At 36.2% G+C, this 20,509-nt stretch overlaps 3 protein-coding genes across 5 annotated transcripts; all 3 read left to right on the top strand.

The window, feature by feature from the left end:
* The first annotated feature begins 2,047 nt into the window (after positions 1 to 2,047).
* Positions 2,048 to 5,490, top strand: LOC104817159 (beta-glucosidase 13). The gene is made up of 12 exons (XM_010546233.2): positions 2,048 to 2,404; positions 2,555 to 2,624; positions 3,046 to 3,104; positions 3,193 to 3,268; positions 3,381 to 3,458; positions 3,572 to 3,659; positions 3,767 to 4,022; positions 4,140 to 4,473; positions 4,582 to 4,613; positions 4,707 to 4,809; positions 4,887 to 4,983; positions 5,073 to 5,490. The coding sequence occupies exons 1-12, from the start codon at positions 2,255 to 2,257 to the stop codon at positions 5,278 to 5,280; spliced, it is 1,551 nt and encodes a 516-aa protein (XP_010544535.1). The 5' UTR covers positions 2,048 to 2,254; the 3' UTR covers positions 5,281 to 5,490.
* A 1,604-nt stretch (positions 5,491 to 7,094) lies between these two features.
* On the top strand, positions 7,095 to 10,875 carry LOC104817160 (beta-glucosidase 17). 2 transcript variants are annotated; one of them, XM_010546234.2, is made up of 13 exons: positions 7,095 to 7,361; positions 7,501 to 7,570; positions 7,680 to 7,738; positions 7,871 to 7,946; positions 8,064 to 8,141; positions 8,306 to 8,393; positions 8,497 to 8,749; positions 8,838 to 8,953; positions 9,090 to 9,310; positions 9,979 to 10,010; positions 10,139 to 10,241; positions 10,355 to 10,463; positions 10,577 to 10,875. In XM_010546234.2, the coding sequence occupies exons 1-13, from the start codon at positions 7,191 to 7,193 to the stop codon at positions 10,761 to 10,763; spliced, it is 1,563 nt and encodes a 520-aa protein (XP_010544536.1). In that variant the 5' UTR covers positions 7,095 to 7,190; the 3' UTR covers positions 10,764 to 10,875. The 2 variants fall into 2 exon arrangements, with proteins under 2 accessions (XP_010544536.1, XP_019058483.1); XM_019202938.1 differs by lacking the exons at positions 7,095 to 7,361; positions 7,501 to 7,570; positions 7,680 to 7,738; positions 7,871 to 7,946; positions 8,064 to 8,141 and having other exon boundaries at positions 8,305 to 8,393; positions 8,535 to 8,749.
* A 2,640-nt stretch (positions 10,876 to 13,515) lies between these two features.
* On the top strand, positions 13,516 to 16,940 carry LOC104817161 (beta-glucosidase 26, peroxisomal). Of its 2 annotated transcripts, none has more exons than XM_010546235.1 (14): positions 13,516 to 13,574; positions 13,700 to 13,767; positions 13,968 to 14,058; positions 14,192 to 14,317; positions 14,428 to 14,503; positions 14,620 to 14,697; positions 14,795 to 14,882; positions 14,976 to 15,231; positions 15,330 to 15,448; positions 15,539 to 15,762; positions 15,875 to 15,909; positions 16,006 to 16,108; positions 16,214 to 16,322; positions 16,424 to 16,940. In XM_010546235.1, exons 2-14 carry the CDS (start codon positions 13,760 to 13,762, stop codon positions 16,785 to 16,787), a joined length of 1,677 nt encoding a protein of 558 aa, XP_010544537.1. In that variant the 5' UTR covers positions 13,516 to 13,574; positions 13,700 to 13,759; the 3' UTR covers positions 16,788 to 16,940. The 2 variants fall into 2 exon arrangements, with proteins under 2 accessions (XP_010544537.1, XP_010544538.1); XM_010546236.1 differs by having other exon boundaries at positions 15,333 to 15,448.
* Positions 16,941 to 20,509: the final 3,569 nt, after the last annotated feature.

Raw genomic sequence — 20,509 nt, forward strand, 5'->3', positions numbered from 1 at the left:
ACCTTTCTTACCATATATTATAAACTAGCCTAAAACCGGTTATTTCCGTCGAAATTTTTCCAACGAACTTCGATTTATATCGAAATTTTATTACAATCTAAGATTTATATGGTTAAATACAGAGATATTATGGACAATTAACGATAATTTCAAATCAGTGAAAACATGGTACGACTAAAAAGAGAAGAAAAACGAATCTAAGAAGTGAAGTGGAATTCTTGCACGACTTGTACGTTGGAATTGGCCTTTTGGATTTTCAAGGGACAAGAAGGGAAGAAACCCTAACCATATAAGCTCAACTCAGTTGTCTTTTTTCCCCACCATCTATAACACAATAAACAACTCATAAAAACACATCCAGAATCTCGAGGTAACCCGAGAGAGAGAGAGAGAGAGAGAGAGAGAGAGAGTGAACCTAGACATGCATGAATAAGTCCCAAAACTAAGGCTATGTTAACTTATTCCATTTAGATAATGCTTTTAGATTTGTTGGAACAACATGCGTGTATCTATACATATTTATTTTGTAAAGAAACAATTTTTGCAATAGTAATTAGATATTCACATTTTATATAAAAAACTATACATATTTATTTAAAAAAAACACACAAAAGTACACATCTCATAATACGTGAGATTGTATGAATATCATCAATACATGTGCATTTAAATATACACATGCCGGAACACTGAGTCAGCAATCGTAGGAAATGAGCAAATAGTAAATGAGCTTTTTGTCATATTATAAGAACCTTTTAGTGGTCCCTAGTTCAAGTGCCCCATGGATAAAATCATGTTTCATATATATATATATATATATATATATATATATATATATATAATAAGAGTGAATGAAATATATAAAAGATTAGAATAGATCCCAAAGTCTTCTCTTCTTGGTTGGAGAAGATAAATTTAACGGCATAAAATTGAAAGTGCAGGATTTGGGATAAATTATGAATAGAAAAATTGTCAATTATAATGGAAAATCAATTATACATAAAAAAAAATAAAAACAAGAAAAACGCCCTCGGAAATAATATTAAGCCCATGTATAAGCATGTGATCACGGCCCATTAGATTGTTCTATGAAGCGAATACGGCCCAACATTCCGGGATGGCAGTAGGTCCCACGTGGGATGTGCCCCTCTCTTAATGGGCCTAATTAGTAAGATATAAGATAAGGCCCATAAATATAATGCCTTCACGGCCCAGCCCAACACTTTGAGATGGCAGTAGGTGGGACCCACGGGATTTTAGTGGCCCAAAGATGTAATATTAGACCCATTAAATAATGCGGTTTCGGCCCAATAGGGTTGGACACGTTCTCGTTTTTTTTTGTCTTTATTTATCCAATCTTCGTAACTAAAAAGGATAACGAAGTCAAATTCGAAAATAAATAAAGTAATTAACCTAATTACGGAATTCAAAAACGGCAAAAAAAAAGAGAGAGATTCCAAACGGGCAAATAAGAGAATAAAGTATAAACAATTTTTTTAAAAAAACACACAAAACAACAAAAAAATTGACCGTTGAACGTATGGGTCACAATATTAAAAATTCTCGTGAAAAATCACAATCTTGTTTCCAACGTTAGGTTAGAATCGTATTCCCCTTGAGTTCCACGCTTGTACCTATCTCTTGTTCTTGTACTATACTCTTTACAAAACCAAGAAAAAATCGAGCTTTTAATTAATATAATTTGCAATATTTGTATAAAAATAATCATAGAACAGTGAAAATCTACTATTAAATTAATGAAAATAATCCTCGAAATTATAATAGCTGAGTTGTCGGTGAAATAATACAAATTTAAATTCAAAATGTAGGATCGTGTGTATGTGTAGAAAGGACCCCCCACGTTTTCATGTTGACTTGGGAAATGGCGTACCCGACGTGCGAAGCTCAGCTTTAATTCAAATCTTATTTCGGTAAAAAAAAAATTAAAAAAAAGATTAAGATAATGTTAGGTAGAAATCTGGATTTATCCGTATGAGATTGGATTTTGAATTGTCATTTACTAATTTAGAAATACATTGGGGAACTTGCTAATGCTATTCAGTTTCTCTTTTAAAAATTTCAATTCTAGGATTCTGTTTCTATCTTTTGATCTATTTATAGATCACTTTCCAAATTCAGACAACTATAGAGCTCTCTATAAATTGGAACTCCTTTAAGGGACAATCAAAATCAAATCCCCCAAAGTCTGGATTTTTATTTAAACCAAAAAAAAAAAGGGAGAATTCCAAAGAATATGAGAGGCGTAGGTGTCATTGTATTGCTTGCAATTGGGTTGTTGTGCAGTGGAGCTTTAGCCAAGCAGTCCAAGAACACAAGGCCTGTAATCAACAGGGAAGATTTCCCCAAAGATTTCATCTTTGGTGCTGCAACTGCTGCTTACCAGGTTTTTCCTTTTTCTTTTTCTTTTTTTTCTTCTGGGTTTCTTTTTTTTTTTGGTTATATTAATATTTTCGGTATTTGAATGAATTCGTGTAAATAATTCCTTAAGAAAGAAAAGAAAAAAAACGTGTTGAAATGTGATTCGGTGTTGCAGTGTGAAGGCGCTGCCCATGAAGATGGAAGAGGACCGAGTATTTGGGATACTTTCTCCGAGAAGCATCCGGGTTCGTCTTAATCTTCCATTGCAGAGACTGTCTTTTTTTTTTTTTTTTTGAACTTTCTGAATAGATCGATGGATCTGTTTTATGAAAGAAAAAAAAGAAAGTATTTGCGGTTTCTGATTCGATGGCGTAGAGATCTAGTCAGATCCAAATGTGTGAATCGCTGCTTTGTTCTTGAATAGAGAGGCAGATGAACAAATCTAAGGGGGAAAGCAAAAAAAAAAAAGGACAAAAGGGTTAGGAGTTAGGGTTTTGCTTTGGATTGGTTCTGTCGTAAGCAAATCCCAATCACTTTGACCATGCGTGTGTATGTATGTATGTATGTATGTATGTATGTATGTACTCTGTTTACAGCATTTCTCGTCCTGAGATTCAATTTTTTTCATAACAAAATGTGTTTTTTTATTTAAATTTTTTGTTACAGAAAAGATAAAGGACGGTAGCAACGGGTCAGTTGCAGACAATTCTTACCACCTTTACAAGGTTATTAATCGTCATCTCCTTCACATTACTTTCCCAATTATTTTCTTACACATCATCTCTAATGGATTCTGTAAACTTTGGTTTGCAGGAAGATGTCGCCATTTTGCACAACTTTGGCTTCGGCGCCTACAGATTCTCCATCTCCTGGTCCAGAATTCTGCCCCGTAAGCCTTCAAATAAAATAAAACCCATTCATACTATAATTAATCGGAATCTATAACTGTTTTTTGGAAATTTTGACCAAGGTTAATGGAATTCGTGTTTTTTAATTATTAGGTGGGAATCTAAAGGGAGGAATCAACAAGGCCGGCATCAACTACTACAACAACTTGATCAATGAACTTCTGTCCAAAGGTCAGTCTTTTACTTGGAATTTATTTCAATCCAATGTTTTTTTTTTGTTGCAATTTTTGGCCGTACTTGTAACTTTTAGATTCGCGTAAGAAAATATTGTTTCATGTTAATAGGAATTAAGCCGTTCGTCACAATCTTCCACTGGGACACCCCGCAAGCCCTCGAAGACGCTTACGGCGGTTTCCGTGGATCCCAGATTGTGTAAGTCCTCCAAGCCATGACTGCAATATCCATGAAATTTTGAATGTAGCTAAGTGTGAAACCAGACAAATGGGTTGGTGATGATGATGTGTTTTGTAATGAAACAGGAACGATTTCAAGGACTACGCCGAACTGTTGTTCAAGACATACGGAGACAGAGTGAAGCACTGGATAACGTTGAACGAGCCGCTGACGGTCGTGCAACAAGGTTACGTAACCGGTTCCATGGCGCCTGGAAGGTGCTCCAAGTTCACCAACCCCAACTGCCTCGGTGGGGACGGAGCCACCGAGCCTTATATCGTCGGCCACAACTTCCTCCTCGCCCATGCTGCAGCCGTCAAGGTCTACAGAGAGAAGTACCAGGTCCGTACTCTTTTGTCTACTGTTTTCTGTTAACTTGTGTTGTGTCAGAAGAAACAGGAGTTCGGTCTGGTCTGAAGTGAGGTTCTGACGGCCGGCGATTTGGTTTTGTTCCGACAGGCAACTCAAAAGGGTCAAGTGGGTATCGCCCTGAACGCGGGTTTCAACATTCCTTACACAAATACACATGCCGATAGGCTTGCCGCGGGAAGAGCCATGGCGTTCACGTTGGACTATTTCTTGGAGCCGCTCGTCTCCGGGAAATATCCGGCCGAGATGGTGAGCCACGTCAAGGGCGGTCGCCTACCAACCTTCACCGCTGAACAGTCCAAAATGCTCAAAGGATCGTACGATTTCATCGGTATCAACTACTACTCGTCCACCTACGCCAAAGACGTGCCTTGCACCACCCAAGACGTGACCATGTTCTCCGATCCATGCACCGAAGTCACAGGTCCGATCCATGACACAATCTTGTTGATACATTATATGAGCTTATAATATGAATGTTGTGTTTGTAATACGTTTTATGAAATCGACTGTGGATTTGGTTTTGCATCAGGCGTACGAAATGGAGTGCCGATAGGTAAAAAGGTACATGAACATTCACCCGATTTAAATTGAATAAATGGTTCAACTCCCATTCATAAACCTGAACTTGGTCTTGCGTGGTTGGCTTCCTCACAGGCTGCATCGGACTGGCTTCTGATTTACCCCAAGGGAATTCGTGATCTCCTCCTCTACACTAAGTACAAGTTCAATAACCCGGTCATGTACATTACCGAAAACGGTAATTCATCCTTCACACCTCTTGAATATGCGGCTTTGTTCGGGCGAAATATCCTTTTCTAAAGTTAAATCGTGCAGGAGTCGATGAGTTTAACACTGGTGTAGTCTCCCGAAAAGATAACGATAGGATCGATTTCTACGCTCACCACCTCAAGATGGTCCACGAAGCTATCAAGTAAGTTACGTTTTCACGAAGAAACGTTCGGATAGATAGACAATATATATATATATATCGGATCATTGAGAACGTCGGGTTCTGTATAGGATTGGAGCGAACGTGAAGGGATTTTTCGCATGGTCGTTGCTAGACAACTACGAATGGGCAGCTGGATACACTGTCCGGTTCGGGCTGGTGTACGTCGACTACAAAGACGGTCAGAAGAGGTACCCCAAGAAATCGGCTAAGTGGTTCAGTGACATCCTCAAAGGAAACAAGAAGACAAATCCCCGTGTTCAAGAGTTGAAGAACTGATCTTAATTAAGACAACATACTTCACCGGTTTTTAATAAAAAATGGTCTTCAAAAATCTGCGATTTTAGCTGCAAATCCGTTCGGATTTCGATTCCTATTTGAGAATGTGAAGCTTCTGTGTATAAACTCAATTTCCGGCGATGTGAGGAGTCAAAATACTATGAAACATTCGCACAAGAACAGTTTAATAGGGAAAATGTTTTTCTATTATTGATAATAAGAAAAATACATAATAATATATAGCAAAATACAATAGAATATTCTAGACATAATATCTAGGGTAAATCATAATCTTATCAATGATAATATTCTAATAATAATATCTTTCTATATGCCCCCTCAAGATGAATCATCTATGATTAATTCAATCTTGTTATATAAAAACTGAAAACTGAAGTTCTGATCATATTAAACGAATCATCTTCCATGTGGTGGTGTAGTTCAGACTTGAGTCGGTGTTGCTTGATAACGTTTGAAGAGCTTGATAGTTGTATTCTCAGAGGTTGATGTGGTACGAAAGTGCGACACATATGCGTGAATTGGGTTGCACGACAATGAAGTCGGCAGCGCAAAGAACTGCGGTGTATATAGGGCTAGGCCTGAGAAAAGAAGAAAAAAAAATGGGCGCAAAAGCGCGACGTATAATACGTGATAGTCTAGCAACGGGACAAGAGAAAAAAATAAAAATAAGTGACGCAAATACGTGGATCGACGATCGGAGTTTTCCAATCGAAAGAGGCTAAAAGCCATGTTTAAAGAGCTCACTACGGCTAGGGTTGACATCGATAAACGGACGTCGTCAGAGAAAAAAAGAGAGTAGCACATCGGCTAGGGTTGACGTCGATAAACGAACATCGTCGTTAAAAAAAATAGCACATCGGCTAGGGTTGACGGTGATGAACATCGCCGTCGGGAAAAAAAATAGAAGAAAAAAAAGAGCAAAATAAATTTAAAACGATACTCAAGGCGATGATACTATTGGATTTAGTACATCGTTGTCACCTTCATCGTCGCTTTCGGATTCGACCGACATTGTTGATGAAAAAAAAAATTAGAGCAAAACCGAAGCTCTGATACCATAATAGGAAAAATGTTTTTCTATTATTGATAATAAGAAGAATACATCATAATATATAGCAAAATACAATAGAATATTCTAGGCATAATATATAGGGTAAATTATAATCATATCAATGATAATATTCTAATAATAATATCTTCTATACAGTTTGTCGAGCGGTCCATGCATATTTCAATTGGCTTATAACAAACCAAATCGAACTATATGGTATATAAATATACACAATTTAGATCCGAACTAATAAAGTTCGATTGGATATGATTTCTCTAAATTCAAATTAATCAAACTCGGACCCATTCGAAAATAATCAAATCAACATCCTTTGTGATGATTTGAAGAATATATTTGCAGAGAAATATTCAGATCGATAAGAGAAGTTTTGTAGTTTTTCTGAATTTATGTATAAATCTTATGATATTAGTTTGCAAACTGTATATAGCGAGATTCCATTCGGGAAACATTTTTATTCCATTCCAATTAAGGTTGGCTTCGATTATAAATTTCGATAAATACAATAATCAAGCGCCAACTTGCATCGTTGTGACAACTACATCATCAAATACCGAAACCCACGAAGTCAAAATTAAACAAATTGATTTATTTGACAAATCATGATTTTGGTGATCATGACTAGTTAACCAATCATTTTTGTTTAACATATAAAATATATTATTAATATCACCTAACCCGCTTATGTAAAAGCAACTATAAAAGCAATTAAACACCAACCAATAATGTCGATCCAACTCGCCCGTTTTCCATATCCATTGAAAAAAAAGGTTCAAGCAAAACGTTGCGTAGAGAAATTTAAAACGTTTTTTTATGTGACATGAAGATTATTCAAACGACCTCTATAATCTTCTTGAGCTTCATCTTCTTATCAACGCGTGAGCTTCACCTTCAAGCCTTCGACAATATTCTCGGCCTAACGTCCAAAACCTTGGACCGACGAAGCTTTCCCGATGATTTCATGTTCGGAGCAGCTTCAAGTGCCTATCAGGTTTCGAACCCATACGGATTATTACATTTTAATGCCATCTTAATATACGTAATTTTCATGCAAGATTCATACGTGCGTATATGTATATGTTATGTATAAGATTTTTTCAATTTTCCTTTTTTTTTGCCCATTTCGTTAGAGTGAAGGAGCGGTCGACGTTGATGGAAGAAAACCAAGCATATGGGACACGTTTGCTAGACAACAGCCAGGCTTGTCATTTTTCCATCTCTCTGTTCATAAACTTTGATCCATCGAAATGGACCGACTATCAGAATTATATGTTTCATTAGTATTTACGTGTTATTATTATTGTTACAGAGGAAATCTCCGATGGGAGCAATGGGGACGTGGCAGACGAATTCTACTTCCGCTCCAAGGTACTATTATGTATATACCCTTTTGGCTAAGGTTTTATTTTGGGATTATGCGTTTGGTAATATACGTAAATTCTACGGAAAACACGTAAATTTTGGCTGATACCCATATGAATTTTGGTCGTTTTCTTGCAGGAAGATGTCGCTCTTATGAAAGAAATCGGGATGAACTCTTTCAGGTTTTCAATCTCTTGGCCACGGATTCTGCCTTGTACGGCTCTCTTTTTCACCCAATTTGGCAAAAACTTACCTTCAGTAAACATTTAATTTATTTTTTATCATGTTAATGCGGCGGTAATTTTGTTTTCATGTGATTTCCTTGGTATAGATGGTACGATTGGAGGAGGAGTTAACCGGGCAGGGATTGACTTTTATAATCAACTCATCGATGAATTAATCTCAAACGGTCGGTCCAATAATCTCGTTTTAAGAAAATGAATTAATTAAATCCTATATGAACGTGCATGCCAGACACACTCCCATTATGAACCAAAACTAGAATACAAACATGCATTTAATTAGTATCAAAGTCTCTAATAATGGCGCATTTTGTTGTTATTTTAAAATCAGGTATAAAGCCTATGGCTACTTTGTTTCACTGGGACCTACCTCAGGCACTAGAGGATGAATATGGCGGATTCTTAAGCCGACAAGTCGTGTAAGATATAATTATTCAATCCATACCCTGAAATTCAGTTCACTGCCAAAACGTTTAATGTCAAAAGTGTGACAATTCGAAATCGGTATTTAAATATATATAGGAATGATTATCTTGATTACGTGGATCTATGTTTCAAAGAATTCGGAGATAGAGTGAAATATTGGATCACGGTCAATGAACCAAACATCTTCACAATGTTCGGGTACGGGTACGGTATGACTGCACCGGGACGTTGTTCAAGCTACGTAGGGAACTGCTCGGCCGGGAACTCGGCCACCGAGCCCTACTTAGCGGCTCACCACTTGATCCTCTCCCACGCGGCCGCGGTCCGACGATATAGACAGAACTATCAGGTCACTCGCTTTCCTTAATTAGATGGCGGAGATTTAAGTAACCCTTTCTTATTTATCATCCATTTTTTTTTCCGAAACGTGAAAGCAGAGTTCTCAAGGAGGTATAATTGGGATGACAATACAGACATCTTGGATGATTCCAAAGTACGAAACCGTTGCATGTAGAGAGGCTGCCTCTAGGGCTCTTGACTTCTCATTTGGATGGTAAAACTATAAGTTTAACGTTAATTACATGCCTATTCAAACGTAAATATTAATATCTATATATACATATATATATAGAGAGAGAGAGATGGTTATAATGAAAATGCAATAAATGTTACGTTAATGTAACGTGTAGGTTTGCGAATCCGATAACGTACGGAGAATATCCAGAGGTGATGAGAGAGACAGTGGTGGGAGAGAGGCTACCGAAGTTCACGAGAGAGGAGAGAGAAATGGTCAAAGGATCGTTTGACTTTTTCGGAGTGAATTATTACACGGCAAGGTTCACCGAAGACGCTATGTTCTATGCCAGCGCCAATCTTAGCTCCACCACCGACAGCCACGTCAACGAGACAAGTACCCCTTACCCTCCTCCCTCCTCTTCTTCCCTTTTTTTTCCTTTCAAAAAATAATAATAATAACAATTATCATCACCAACTGCGGACCCATTTCCGTACCAAATACATTGGACATAAAACGTATTATAATTATCAAATATATCATACCTAAGCATCTTATCTTTTGCTGATATTTAGAAGAAAAAAAAATACTATTTATTATTTTGACAAATAATTCTTCTTCTGCTTCCTATATTTGTTTTGATAGCGACGATTTGGGATGACCGATCTCTTTTGGTTTGTTTTATTCGGTTCGGTTCGGTTCTTGCAAATGTCGGGTTGAATTATTTGGTTTAATATGACTACGGTAAAAAAATTTGGGTTTCACCGAATTTTTTCGATTTCTACTATTATGGAATCGATATAAGGATGAATTTAAATATATTTAGATTTTTTTTATAATCTAACGGCAGAGATAACAATACGAAATTATGACTATACATATACACAATATATATTTTATCGTAATCTCCATTTGGAGAGATAAATTCGCGTGAACTTTTCCAATCATCTAAGATATATAGTTAGATTGAAAGTACGATAAACTTTCGAATTATAAAAAAACTTTCGTGATTGAATGTGTTTTTCTTACGCAAGTTATCATTTTTTTGTGTGTTCTAAGTACAGCGGAGAAGAATGGAATACCTATCGGTGAACCGGTATTTTTTTTTTCTTTTTCTTTATTGCAACTTATGGTCGCATTTAAAAAAAAATAAAAGTTGAACTCGTAAACATAATGTCGGGACTAAGACAAAACTGCATTTTGATGTGAATTTAAATAAACCAGACGGGTGCATCTTGGCTCTACATTTATCCAAAGGGGTTTCAAGATCTTCTACTGTACGTGAAATACAAATACAATAATCCAGTAATATACGTCACGGAAAACGGTATGATCATTAATTTTTCATTTTATTTATCTGTTTTCTTGTGGTTTCAATGATAATAATGTGGCACCAACCAGCGTCGAATGATTTTTGTTTGTTGGATTAATAAAATTAAGGCATGGCATATGAAACCGACAAGTCGCTGCCCGTCACCGAAGCCCTCAACGATGAACTAAGGATAAAGTATCACCATCTCCATCTCTCTGCTCTCTTGAACGCCATCCGGTATAAGTCTTAATTCTTAAAACAACATCGTTAATTAATTCTCTAAATAGAAAGCATATATTATTCCATTTATGCTGATAATTGAAACAATATATATGTACATATATCGACAGGAAAGGAGCCGACGTGAGAGGATATTACGTATGGTCGTTTATGGATGATTACGAGTGGGAATTTGGTTACACGAATCGCTACGGATTGATCTACGTGGATTTTCAAGATAACCTTAAGCGATACCTCAAACGCTCTGCTCTATGGTATAAAGGTTTCCTATCAATGGAGGCAAATTCAACGGCTTAGCCTCACCCCTACGTTTTTCATTTTTTGTAATTTGTAAATATAACATATACAAAAAAAAAAATCCCCCGGGGGGGTATTTGATCGTTTATACAACGCGTTTCTTACTTCTTTCCTTTGCTAATCGTCAATTCTTAACATTCATGGTTATATATATATATATATATAAACTTGAAGACGAGACGAGACCAATTCTCTAAACAATTCCGACACCGATCAAAGATTAAATCATGCACATGTATATAAAGTATGAACTAATTAAATCGGACCGGCAAACTGCTAATGATTCATTATAGTTTGTTTGTTTGTTTGGTCGAGTATGACCGTTGAATAACCGTATTTCTCCGCAGAGAGAATACATGTCTGACTCGGAAGAACTTGTTCAAGACAACCAACCATCTTCGCCTACATTAACTAATTTAGTTTCTACCACACCCACTATCTATCATTGTCAAAAATTCTGTTTTGATTCAGATGAAGAATTAGTGACAGAAGCGCAACGAATTCTACGCGCTCGTTCTTCCATTGCTGCTACAACTCAAGGTTCTAAGTATAACCTCTGCTCTTGTGTTGACAAAGTCTACTTTGATCCTACCGACTTCACACTAGTCGGAAAAACTCGCAAAGGCAAAGATAGATTTTAGATTTCTACTGCTTTTGGTTATAATTTTTAAATATCTATGACTGTTTAGTATAACTCTCCAGTTTCATTTGGATCTGTTATTATGATCTTTATTATTTGTACTTAGGGATGATGCGTCTTCTCTATTGTAAAACATTTATATTTATACGATTTACCGTTAACAAAAAAAAATAACCGTTATATAACTATGTACCTAATGAGTAGAGCAAGCATATCTATATATAACCCCAAGAACAAAATACAAAGCATTGTGGGATCAAATACAATGTTCAATAATACCGAGTGGAAAAAATAACAAGGCGTTATTAGATCGGGTCAAACGCGAGGAAATCGGGTCGTGGTCAAGATCCGATGTGGTCGCAACCTCCAAAACTTGGGGCTTTCCCTGGACCCACCCGACCTGTGGTTGAGTGCGTCGTACCATTTTCCCTTGCTATTTTTTCCATGTTAGTTATTGCATGAGTTCGTGGCGGTTGAAATCAAATAAATATGGTTACTCCACTTTTCGGTTGAAATGATCGTTTATAATAAATAATATCCAGGATCTAGATCTCACATAGAATATATATAAATATAGTTATCAATTGAGATATTTTGAAATGGGTTTGCAGGGATTTGGTTGTGTTTCTTTTACTAATCACAATTTGCCCCTTAAGATCGTGGGTTATGAAGAAATGGAAGTAGAATTATATTTTTAAGAGAAGTTTTTTTTTATAAATAATCGTATATTATAAATCGAGACTCATAACTAATCTCGGAACTATGAAAAAGCCATGTGCGATCTGTCGATGTTCCTATGATAACAAACATGTCATATGTAACTAATATGATTTTAATTACCATATCAATCACGTTCTATTATAGATTCAAAGAATTATAACTTTGAAATAAAATTGAGCATAACCATCTATGTTCCAGATTTGCTGCTTATGTTGACCTTACGTTATTATATGGATGAAGAATGGGCCATCTCAATAATACCGAGCAATGTATCGTCTCCGTCAAAGATAACGACAAAGACGGAAGACCGACGGCATAGTTGACTGGTATGGCTGCCACGTCATTCAGACTCCTTCCCATTGGTCCCATGCTGTGTGTGTCAGCACATCCCGACACAAGGAAGTAACCCAAACAGATTTCGATTTACTAACGAAATTACGCTTTTGCCCTCAGTGACCGATTCAAAGTCAAAGCAACGCTCTTAATCTCTTCTCTGATTTGGATGTTAATCTGCATGCATAAACTTCAAATCAGAACCTATCAACAACATTTAGGTTGTTATTTCTTAAAATCATGTCTCCGTTAATTACATTATAACTGTTTACTATTATTCTTAGTAACTTATAACATTTTATGTATATATATATGGTTATTATAAGTAGAATTCTGTCTCGGAAATTAAAAAGATTATTTCGTTTGATGGAGGAAACGTTACACATCCAATGAATTATTCATCTCTTGTAGCAAAATTGACCAATAAAATATTTCATATTGCCTACATCAGAGTTTGCACTTGATTTTGATTATCGTCTATGGAATTATTTTTTTTTATCATCGCAGCGGTTGAAATCTTTTTATTTCTAATAAATAAACACGTATTTACAACTTGGCCATGTAATATCCCTTAAAAAAGGAAAGAAAACAGTCTCTCGTGCATCCATACATGTATATCGATCGGACCCTTTAACAAATACATTAATCAATATGCAAGGGGGGTCCAAAAGGAGAAATGGCAACTCCGTAAATAAATAAAATAAATGGTTTAATTATTAAAGAAAGGGGCAAGTTGTGAGTTGAAAATTAAAAATATCCGGAAACAGGTTTATTATAAACAGACAGCGAACTTGCCGAAGTATTCAATTGGACAGATGCGAAAGGATTTTGTAATCATCGGTTGACTTTTCCCCTTATAATCTTGCGCGTACAGTTGAAACCTTTTATAATATTATATATTTTTTTTATATATGCATAATTTGCGTTCCTTCACACACATCTTCCTTTCACATTCATAAACCAATATATATATGTGTATAATATAATATATATATACATATCCCATATCTTATCTCAAGCTTGCAACCAGCAAGAACACCCCCCCCCCCCCGGGCTCTGTTTTCTTCTCAACTTGGCCAAGGAAAATCTTCTTCAAGGATCAAGAAACCCAACACAAAGTATATATATATGTTTGTATTAATATTCCGTATATATATATATATCAATAACGCATATATGTTTTTTAATTTAATGTTTTTGTTTTTTGATATATGTATTGGACTGTTTTTTTTTTATTTTTCAGACGAGCATCAACACAACTCAAGGAGGAGAGAAATTCAAGACAAGAAAATCTCGACAGCAAATGGAACAGTTGGGATCCTGTCTGCTCTAAATATTTCTCAGTACATAAATTGACCTTAAACATCCGAAAAAACTTAGCCGAATCCATGGATTTTCGATAATTAAATCGTTACGAGCTTGATTGAAATTCTTCAACAAAAAAAAAAGTTTGATTGAAATTAAATGGAGACCCTTTTCTAATTCTGTTTTTTGGCTTATTGGGTTGGCAGATTCAAAGGGCCAGGCCATTCCTCCATTGCAACCGGTCGATCCAGTTTCCCCAAGGACTTCCTTTGGGGTACCGCCTCTTCGTCCTACCAGGTAAAACTCGTTGGAGTCTACGGGAGAGATGTAGTTGGGTCGAAGGTCGATGAATTTCCGGATTATTAAGAAAACGGATTGTCTCAGATCGAAAACGATGCGATTATGTTGTGTTTTTACTCTGTGTATTCAGTATGAAGGAGCGGTCAACGAGGACAAGAGGGGAGCCAGCATGTGGGATCACTTCTCCAACAGGTTTCCTTACAGAACCGCCAACAGTGATGGCAAAGAAGCCGTCGACTTCTACCATCGCTACAAGGTAGGCGTTCTTGGTCGGGTTTTTTTTCCGATCTTGTAGTTCTTCTCTTGGACGGACCAGATAGAGATGTATATATAAACATAAAGATTTTGTAATTTATATATATGCAGGAAGATATCAAAAGGATGAAAGAGATAAACATGGATTCGTTTAGGCTCTCCATCGCTTGGCCCCGAGTCATTCCCTGTAAGCGTTTTTCTCGTTCTATATATCCGTTACGAACATTTCCCCCTCTCGAAACCCCGTAAGAGAATTCGAGCCCTTAATCTTTTACGTTCTTGCTTTCGGCTGGAAACTCACAGACGGAAAAATCGAGAGAGGAGTCAGCGAAGAAGGGATCAAGTTCTACAATGATGTTATCGACGAACTCTTGGCAAACGGTAAACGTTCATTATCCTATTTCTTCCGAGAAACGAACGAGGATTTATTCGCGAAATCTCTAGAAAAACTCACCGGGAAATTAAAAACTTGTATCAGAGATCACACCTCTTGTCACTCTCTTCCACTGGGACATCCCTCAGGACCTTGAAGATGAATATGGCGGCTTCCTAAGCGAGCAGATTCTGTAAGTGTTTTTCCTCTCCTTGTAGCCTTTTACCGAGACTTTCCGTTGAAGGGTTTGATCTTATGTATGTGAATGTGTATATGCCACGGACAGGGACGATTTCCGCGACTATGCGATCCTTTGCTTTGAGAGATTCGGAGATAGGGTCAAGTACTGGTGCACGTTGAACGAGCCATGGGTTTACAGTATAGCGGGATATGATACCGGGAGGAAAGCACCGGGACGGTGCTCTAAGTACGTGAATCCAGCGAGTCTGGTCGGAAGGTCGGGCTATGAGGCTTATATAGTGAGCCATAACTTGCTCCTTGCCCACGCCGAAGCAGTGGAGGTTTTCAGGAAGGCGCCTAATGTACGTAAGCCGGTGAATTCATCATTTATCAACGATCGATAACCCGTTTTGCGAAAACGCTGACAAAAGACTATGTTTCTCTGTCGATATAACTCCAGCAGTGCAAAGGGGGAATGATCGGGATCGCGCATAATCCGCTTTGGTACGAACCTTTCGACCCAAGCAATCCAGACGACGTCGAGGGCTGTGTCAGAGCCATGGATTTCATGTTTGGCTGGTGGGTTTTCTCGCTTTCGTATTCAGGATTCGTGATTTCGGTATGAATCTTGGATGTAATTCGCGGTCTTTTGTTTTGTTTTGTCAACAGGCATCAGCATCCGACAGCATACGGAGACTATCCAGAAAGCATGAAGAGGTTGGTCGGGGACAGGCTGCCGTCATTCACACCAAAGCAGTCGGAGAAGCTGAAGGGATCTTGCGATTATGTCGGGATAAACTATTACAGCTCCCTCTACGCCAAAAGCATCAAAGACGAAGACATCGACCCAACGCAACCCACTTGGAGAACCGATCAACACGTCGATTGGATGAGTATGTTCCGTTACCGAGAATTATGGAGAGTTAGAGTTATCTGTTATCCGATGATTCGTTTTGTTCGGTTTCTAATGCGTTACATCTGCTCTTCTTGTTTCTTGTTTTACAGAAACTAACGTAGATGGCAAAGTCATCGCCAAACAGGTACATATACAAAGCCGATATACAGGCATTACACAACATCTGTGTATATGTATGTGAATGTTGTAACATAACCAGGACATGTTTACGTTATGACAGGGAGGATCAGAGTGGAGTTTCACTTACCCGTTGGGTCTGAGGAACGTGCTGAAGTATATTAAAGAGGCATACGATAATCCAAAGATCATCATCACTGAGAATGGTACGTAACGTAATCCACGTTTTTTCGATCCAATCGAAAATTCTCTCTCGTCACTATATTACACAGGAAATAACGAAATTCTGTAACATTTTTTTATATATTCAGGGTACGGTGAATCAGCGGATCAGGCTACATCTTTGTACAACCCTTCTATCGATATGGATAGGTTAGAATACATCGAGGGGCATATACACGCCATGCATCAATCCATATAGTAAGCAAAACACAAAATCTCTCGAAAAACGTTTTTTTTCCTATGAATCCCGGAAATATTTTCAGGGTTTTTGACATATTTTCGTTGCGTTGTCGTTACAGCGAAGATGGAGTTCAGTTAATAGGATACTACATATGGTCATTGCTCGACAACTTCGAGTGGAACAGCGGATACGGTGTGAGATACGGTCTGTACTACATAGATTACAAAGACGGACTGAAGAGGTACCCGAAAATGTCGGCTCTGTGGCTGAGGGAGTTCCTGAAGATTAACAGAGACGAGGAGGAGACGGGGAAGAAAGACAAGAAAGAGAGCTTGGCCCATCAGATCATGCATTCCATCAAAGACAATCAGATCGTTCATTCTCTCACGGACAAGGGAACGCTGCCCGCCGTTTTGGGAAGCCTCTTTGTCGTGTCCGCAACCGTTGGCACCACTCTCTTCTTCAAGGGCTCCAACCATTAAAAACAAAATAATTCAAGTATTTATTTATAATTTTTTGTTGTTTTTTTTTATTATTGAAATGTTGATGTATGCATACGTTTGTGTGCTGAGACCACCACGGCAGTGTTATTGGAACCTTTTTTTTTATTTTATTTTGGTGCGTGTGCAATGATTCGTTTAATCTTATTTACGTTTTGGATGTTTATAACCATGATTGATGGAAATTAGATCAGTATATCATGGTTATGAAATTACTCTTATCTATTGATTTGGATTTTTGTTAAGCAACAGCAACAACATTAAAAAAAAAAAAAGTGGTGGGAATTTAAAAAAAAAAAAAGTGGGTCGGATCATAAAATCAAGATGGGCTTTTTAGATTAGGCCCAAAGTCTAATGGGAATAAAAAAACGTTGTGGGTCGGATCACAAAATCAATATGGGCTTATATAGGCCCATATTCAGCGGAAATGGGCTTAGCTAAGTCCCGAAATCAATTGGAACGATTGCGAGTAAATTGTCCATTCTTTACTTCTTTGTTCTTCACATTCCGTTAATACTGAAATTGAAAATCTTTTGGAACTTCTTCACTACAATTTCAAATTTCAGGGTATCCGACAGCAGTTCAATACAAGAAACATTGGATATTGCGACGGCTGTTACAACGGAGAATTATGTCACAATTTTTGACTGATTTTACGACTATTTGCGATTTAAACCTATTTTCCTTATACGCGTGTTTTCTTATAGAAGTTGGACCGGTTTGATTTCTAGATTTTTTTTTTTTGCCGATTTCGAATCCGTCGATGACGGGTACTCTCCTATATTTCAATATCCACCAAATGTACATGAGCGAAAACCCTAAAGTCTTAATTAATCACTGATAATTTATTTATTTCCAATAAGTTTAGAGGTAATATTGCAATTGATTAAGGTTGATATCCAAAATCCTAAAGTTGGGAAATTTTGGCCAACCTACCAAATGGATTGAATTAAATTTGTATTTTACCTTTCTCCTATGAGGCCGACGCCTATGGATACTAACACTCCACTCGTACTTTTCTAAAATTTGGAATTTCCAAACCCAAAGAAGAAGAGGGAACCGTAATATCTATCCGAAGAAAAGTTGGGAGAGAGAGTTATAACTTAGAAATTTAGAATGGTGAAAAATCAGCATCCTCATTTAACACATACGGCCAAAAATATCTTCTCACAATGACACATTCAACACTAGTACCAGTACCAGTACTACTACCAATCATATTCATAATAACAATAATTATTATCATAATTAAATAATAATAATAATAATATATATCAGTGTTATATGTTTTCCCGTTCGAACCAAATATTCATTTCCATCTCTGAATCCGAAATGTTAACGCAAGTTATTTTATTTTTATTTTTATTTTTTTGGTAACGTTAGGGAATCCAACCACAATCCTTCGGGTGTAGCGGTTAACCCCAACTCTACGCAATAGTATACAGTGTTGGGAAAACGAATATGTGATTGGAATAAAATAAGATTTGAGATATGATGGAGAATAATAATGGATACAATATCATTATGCCAAATATTATACATCTGATTTATTTCTATTGTATCTATATTTCTTTTTTAATCCGTTTCTTAATTTTTCTATAAATATGTATTTCATTTTCATTATAATGTAACCAGAAGAAGAAGAGATGTAGTAATAAAAGTAATTTTGTTTCTTTCTATTTGTCTTATTTTATTTCCGTATTTTATTTTTCTACATGGTATCAGAGAAGCGTTGTCATCTGGAGTATATGTTTCTTTTTTTAAAATTTTCTAATTTCTTCTTTCTTTTGCGTTTTGAATGTTCATATATAATTAAATCGTTCAAACGAGAGTAAAAATCCAAATTCAAACGATGTGTTATGATAAACAAAAGTCAAAGCTAAAAACTCTAAGATCAAGCAAGATGTTATGACAAAAAGAGTTAAAACTAGAACTTTAAAGTCAAACGAAGTGATTTGAAAATGGTTAATGCTCTCTAAAAGAACAAAATTTGGTGTTTATGAATTTTTCCAGAGACAATGAAAATGTTTGGACGGTTTATAGCATTATCAATTCAAGATTAACTTTTTCATTCTTTCAAAGTCAATCTTGAGGGGAATGTTAAAATGGAAAAACGAATATGTGATGGGAGTAAAATAAGATTTGAGGTATGATGGAGAATAATAATGGATACAATATCAATATGTCAAATGTTATGTATCTAATTTATTTCCATTGTATCTATATTTCCTTTTTACTCCGTTTTTTAATTTTCCTATAAATATGTATTTCATTTTCCTTGTAATGTAACGAGAATAAGAAGAAGAGATGTAGCAATAAAAGTCATTTTGTTCCTTTCTATTTGTTTTATTTTATTTTCATATTTTATTTTTCTACATACAGACCACGTGAAACAGGTAAAACATCTAAAAGATGAGAGGTTCGCAGGGAAGTGGTGTTGAACCCGTGATCCCTTGGAGAATTTTGGACTCTCAAACCAACTCACCTCGTCCCGAAAGGGCATTAACGCAAGTTATTGTTTCATTATTCGAAATTTATAGTAATACTAAATCGATGGGAAGTATGATCTTTTGAATAGCAGCATATAGGTCTATTTCGACTTGGAAATATTCTATAAATAGTATATATATATATATATATGTGTGTGTGTGTGTGTGTGTAGAGTTTCTTCTGAACTCACAGCCACTAGACACACAGTCCGGGTGATACCCATATGCGGCACCGGTCAACACATTCACACTGTACACATACTTTTCTTTGTTTATTATTTATATATAGATATTATAAGACCACACAAAAAATTAAAAAACGCATATAAACATTGAAAGAATATGCCTATTAAAATAATAAATTTAGGTAAAGACGTAAAATTCCGAGTTGCTTCCACGACCTAATAAGAAACACAAAAAAAAAAAAAGAATTACTACATGTTGATTTAATTGGTTGGCGGTCCAAATCGGTTGCATCCGAATGGTAGGTAAAGTCCTTTCGAAATAATACTTGTGTACTCTTAAGACACATATAAAATGTGAAAATATTCATCTCTACATTTAATTAATATTTTCAAAATTAAACAAACTTTACCCATGTTATAGGAACAAAAAAAACATACAAATAAAACAATTGTTCTATTTACTATATATTTACCACTTTAAAAATAAGGGTTCAGTCGCATCATATGTTTCGACATGCAAATCGATATGGGCTGTTATCATTGTGGGGAAAAAAAATACTATTTACATAATATAATAAATCCAAAATCATTTAAGTAATTACTAAACAAAGAATATTAAAAATAAATCCAAACTCATTTTTTGTTAATTATGTCGCCTTTCCGGACTTCAAATAAATCGGGCTTCGGACAGAAAATTCGAATTAAAACTGGAAAAGCATGAGATTGTAATGTTTGATTATATATATATATATATGTTATCATGTTTTTGCCTCTTCCTTTCACCCACGTCGTCACGTGTCTACCTACCTTAAACAGGCATGCATGCACATGCATGGTTATATGCTAAAGACGGATACGGAGCAAGTGCCGACAAAGACTGAGCCAGATGATCTAAAAAGACTTTGAAGACAGTTAATATAATACGCAATTTTTTTTGTTATTCAATTTTGACCAAAATTTCTTTAGTGGATTTTAAAATAATCGAGGAATGACTATAAATTAAATATTCTTATTTCGGAGAGATGCTCTT

Source organism: Tarenaya hassleriana, unplaced genomic scaffold (assembly GCF_000463585.1).
Source record: "Tarenaya hassleriana unplaced genomic scaffold, ASM46358v1 Cleome27, whole genome shotgun sequence".
Classification (NCBI taxonomy): Eukaryota; Viridiplantae; Streptophyta; class Magnoliopsida; order Brassicales; family Cleomaceae; genus Tarenaya; species Tarenaya hassleriana.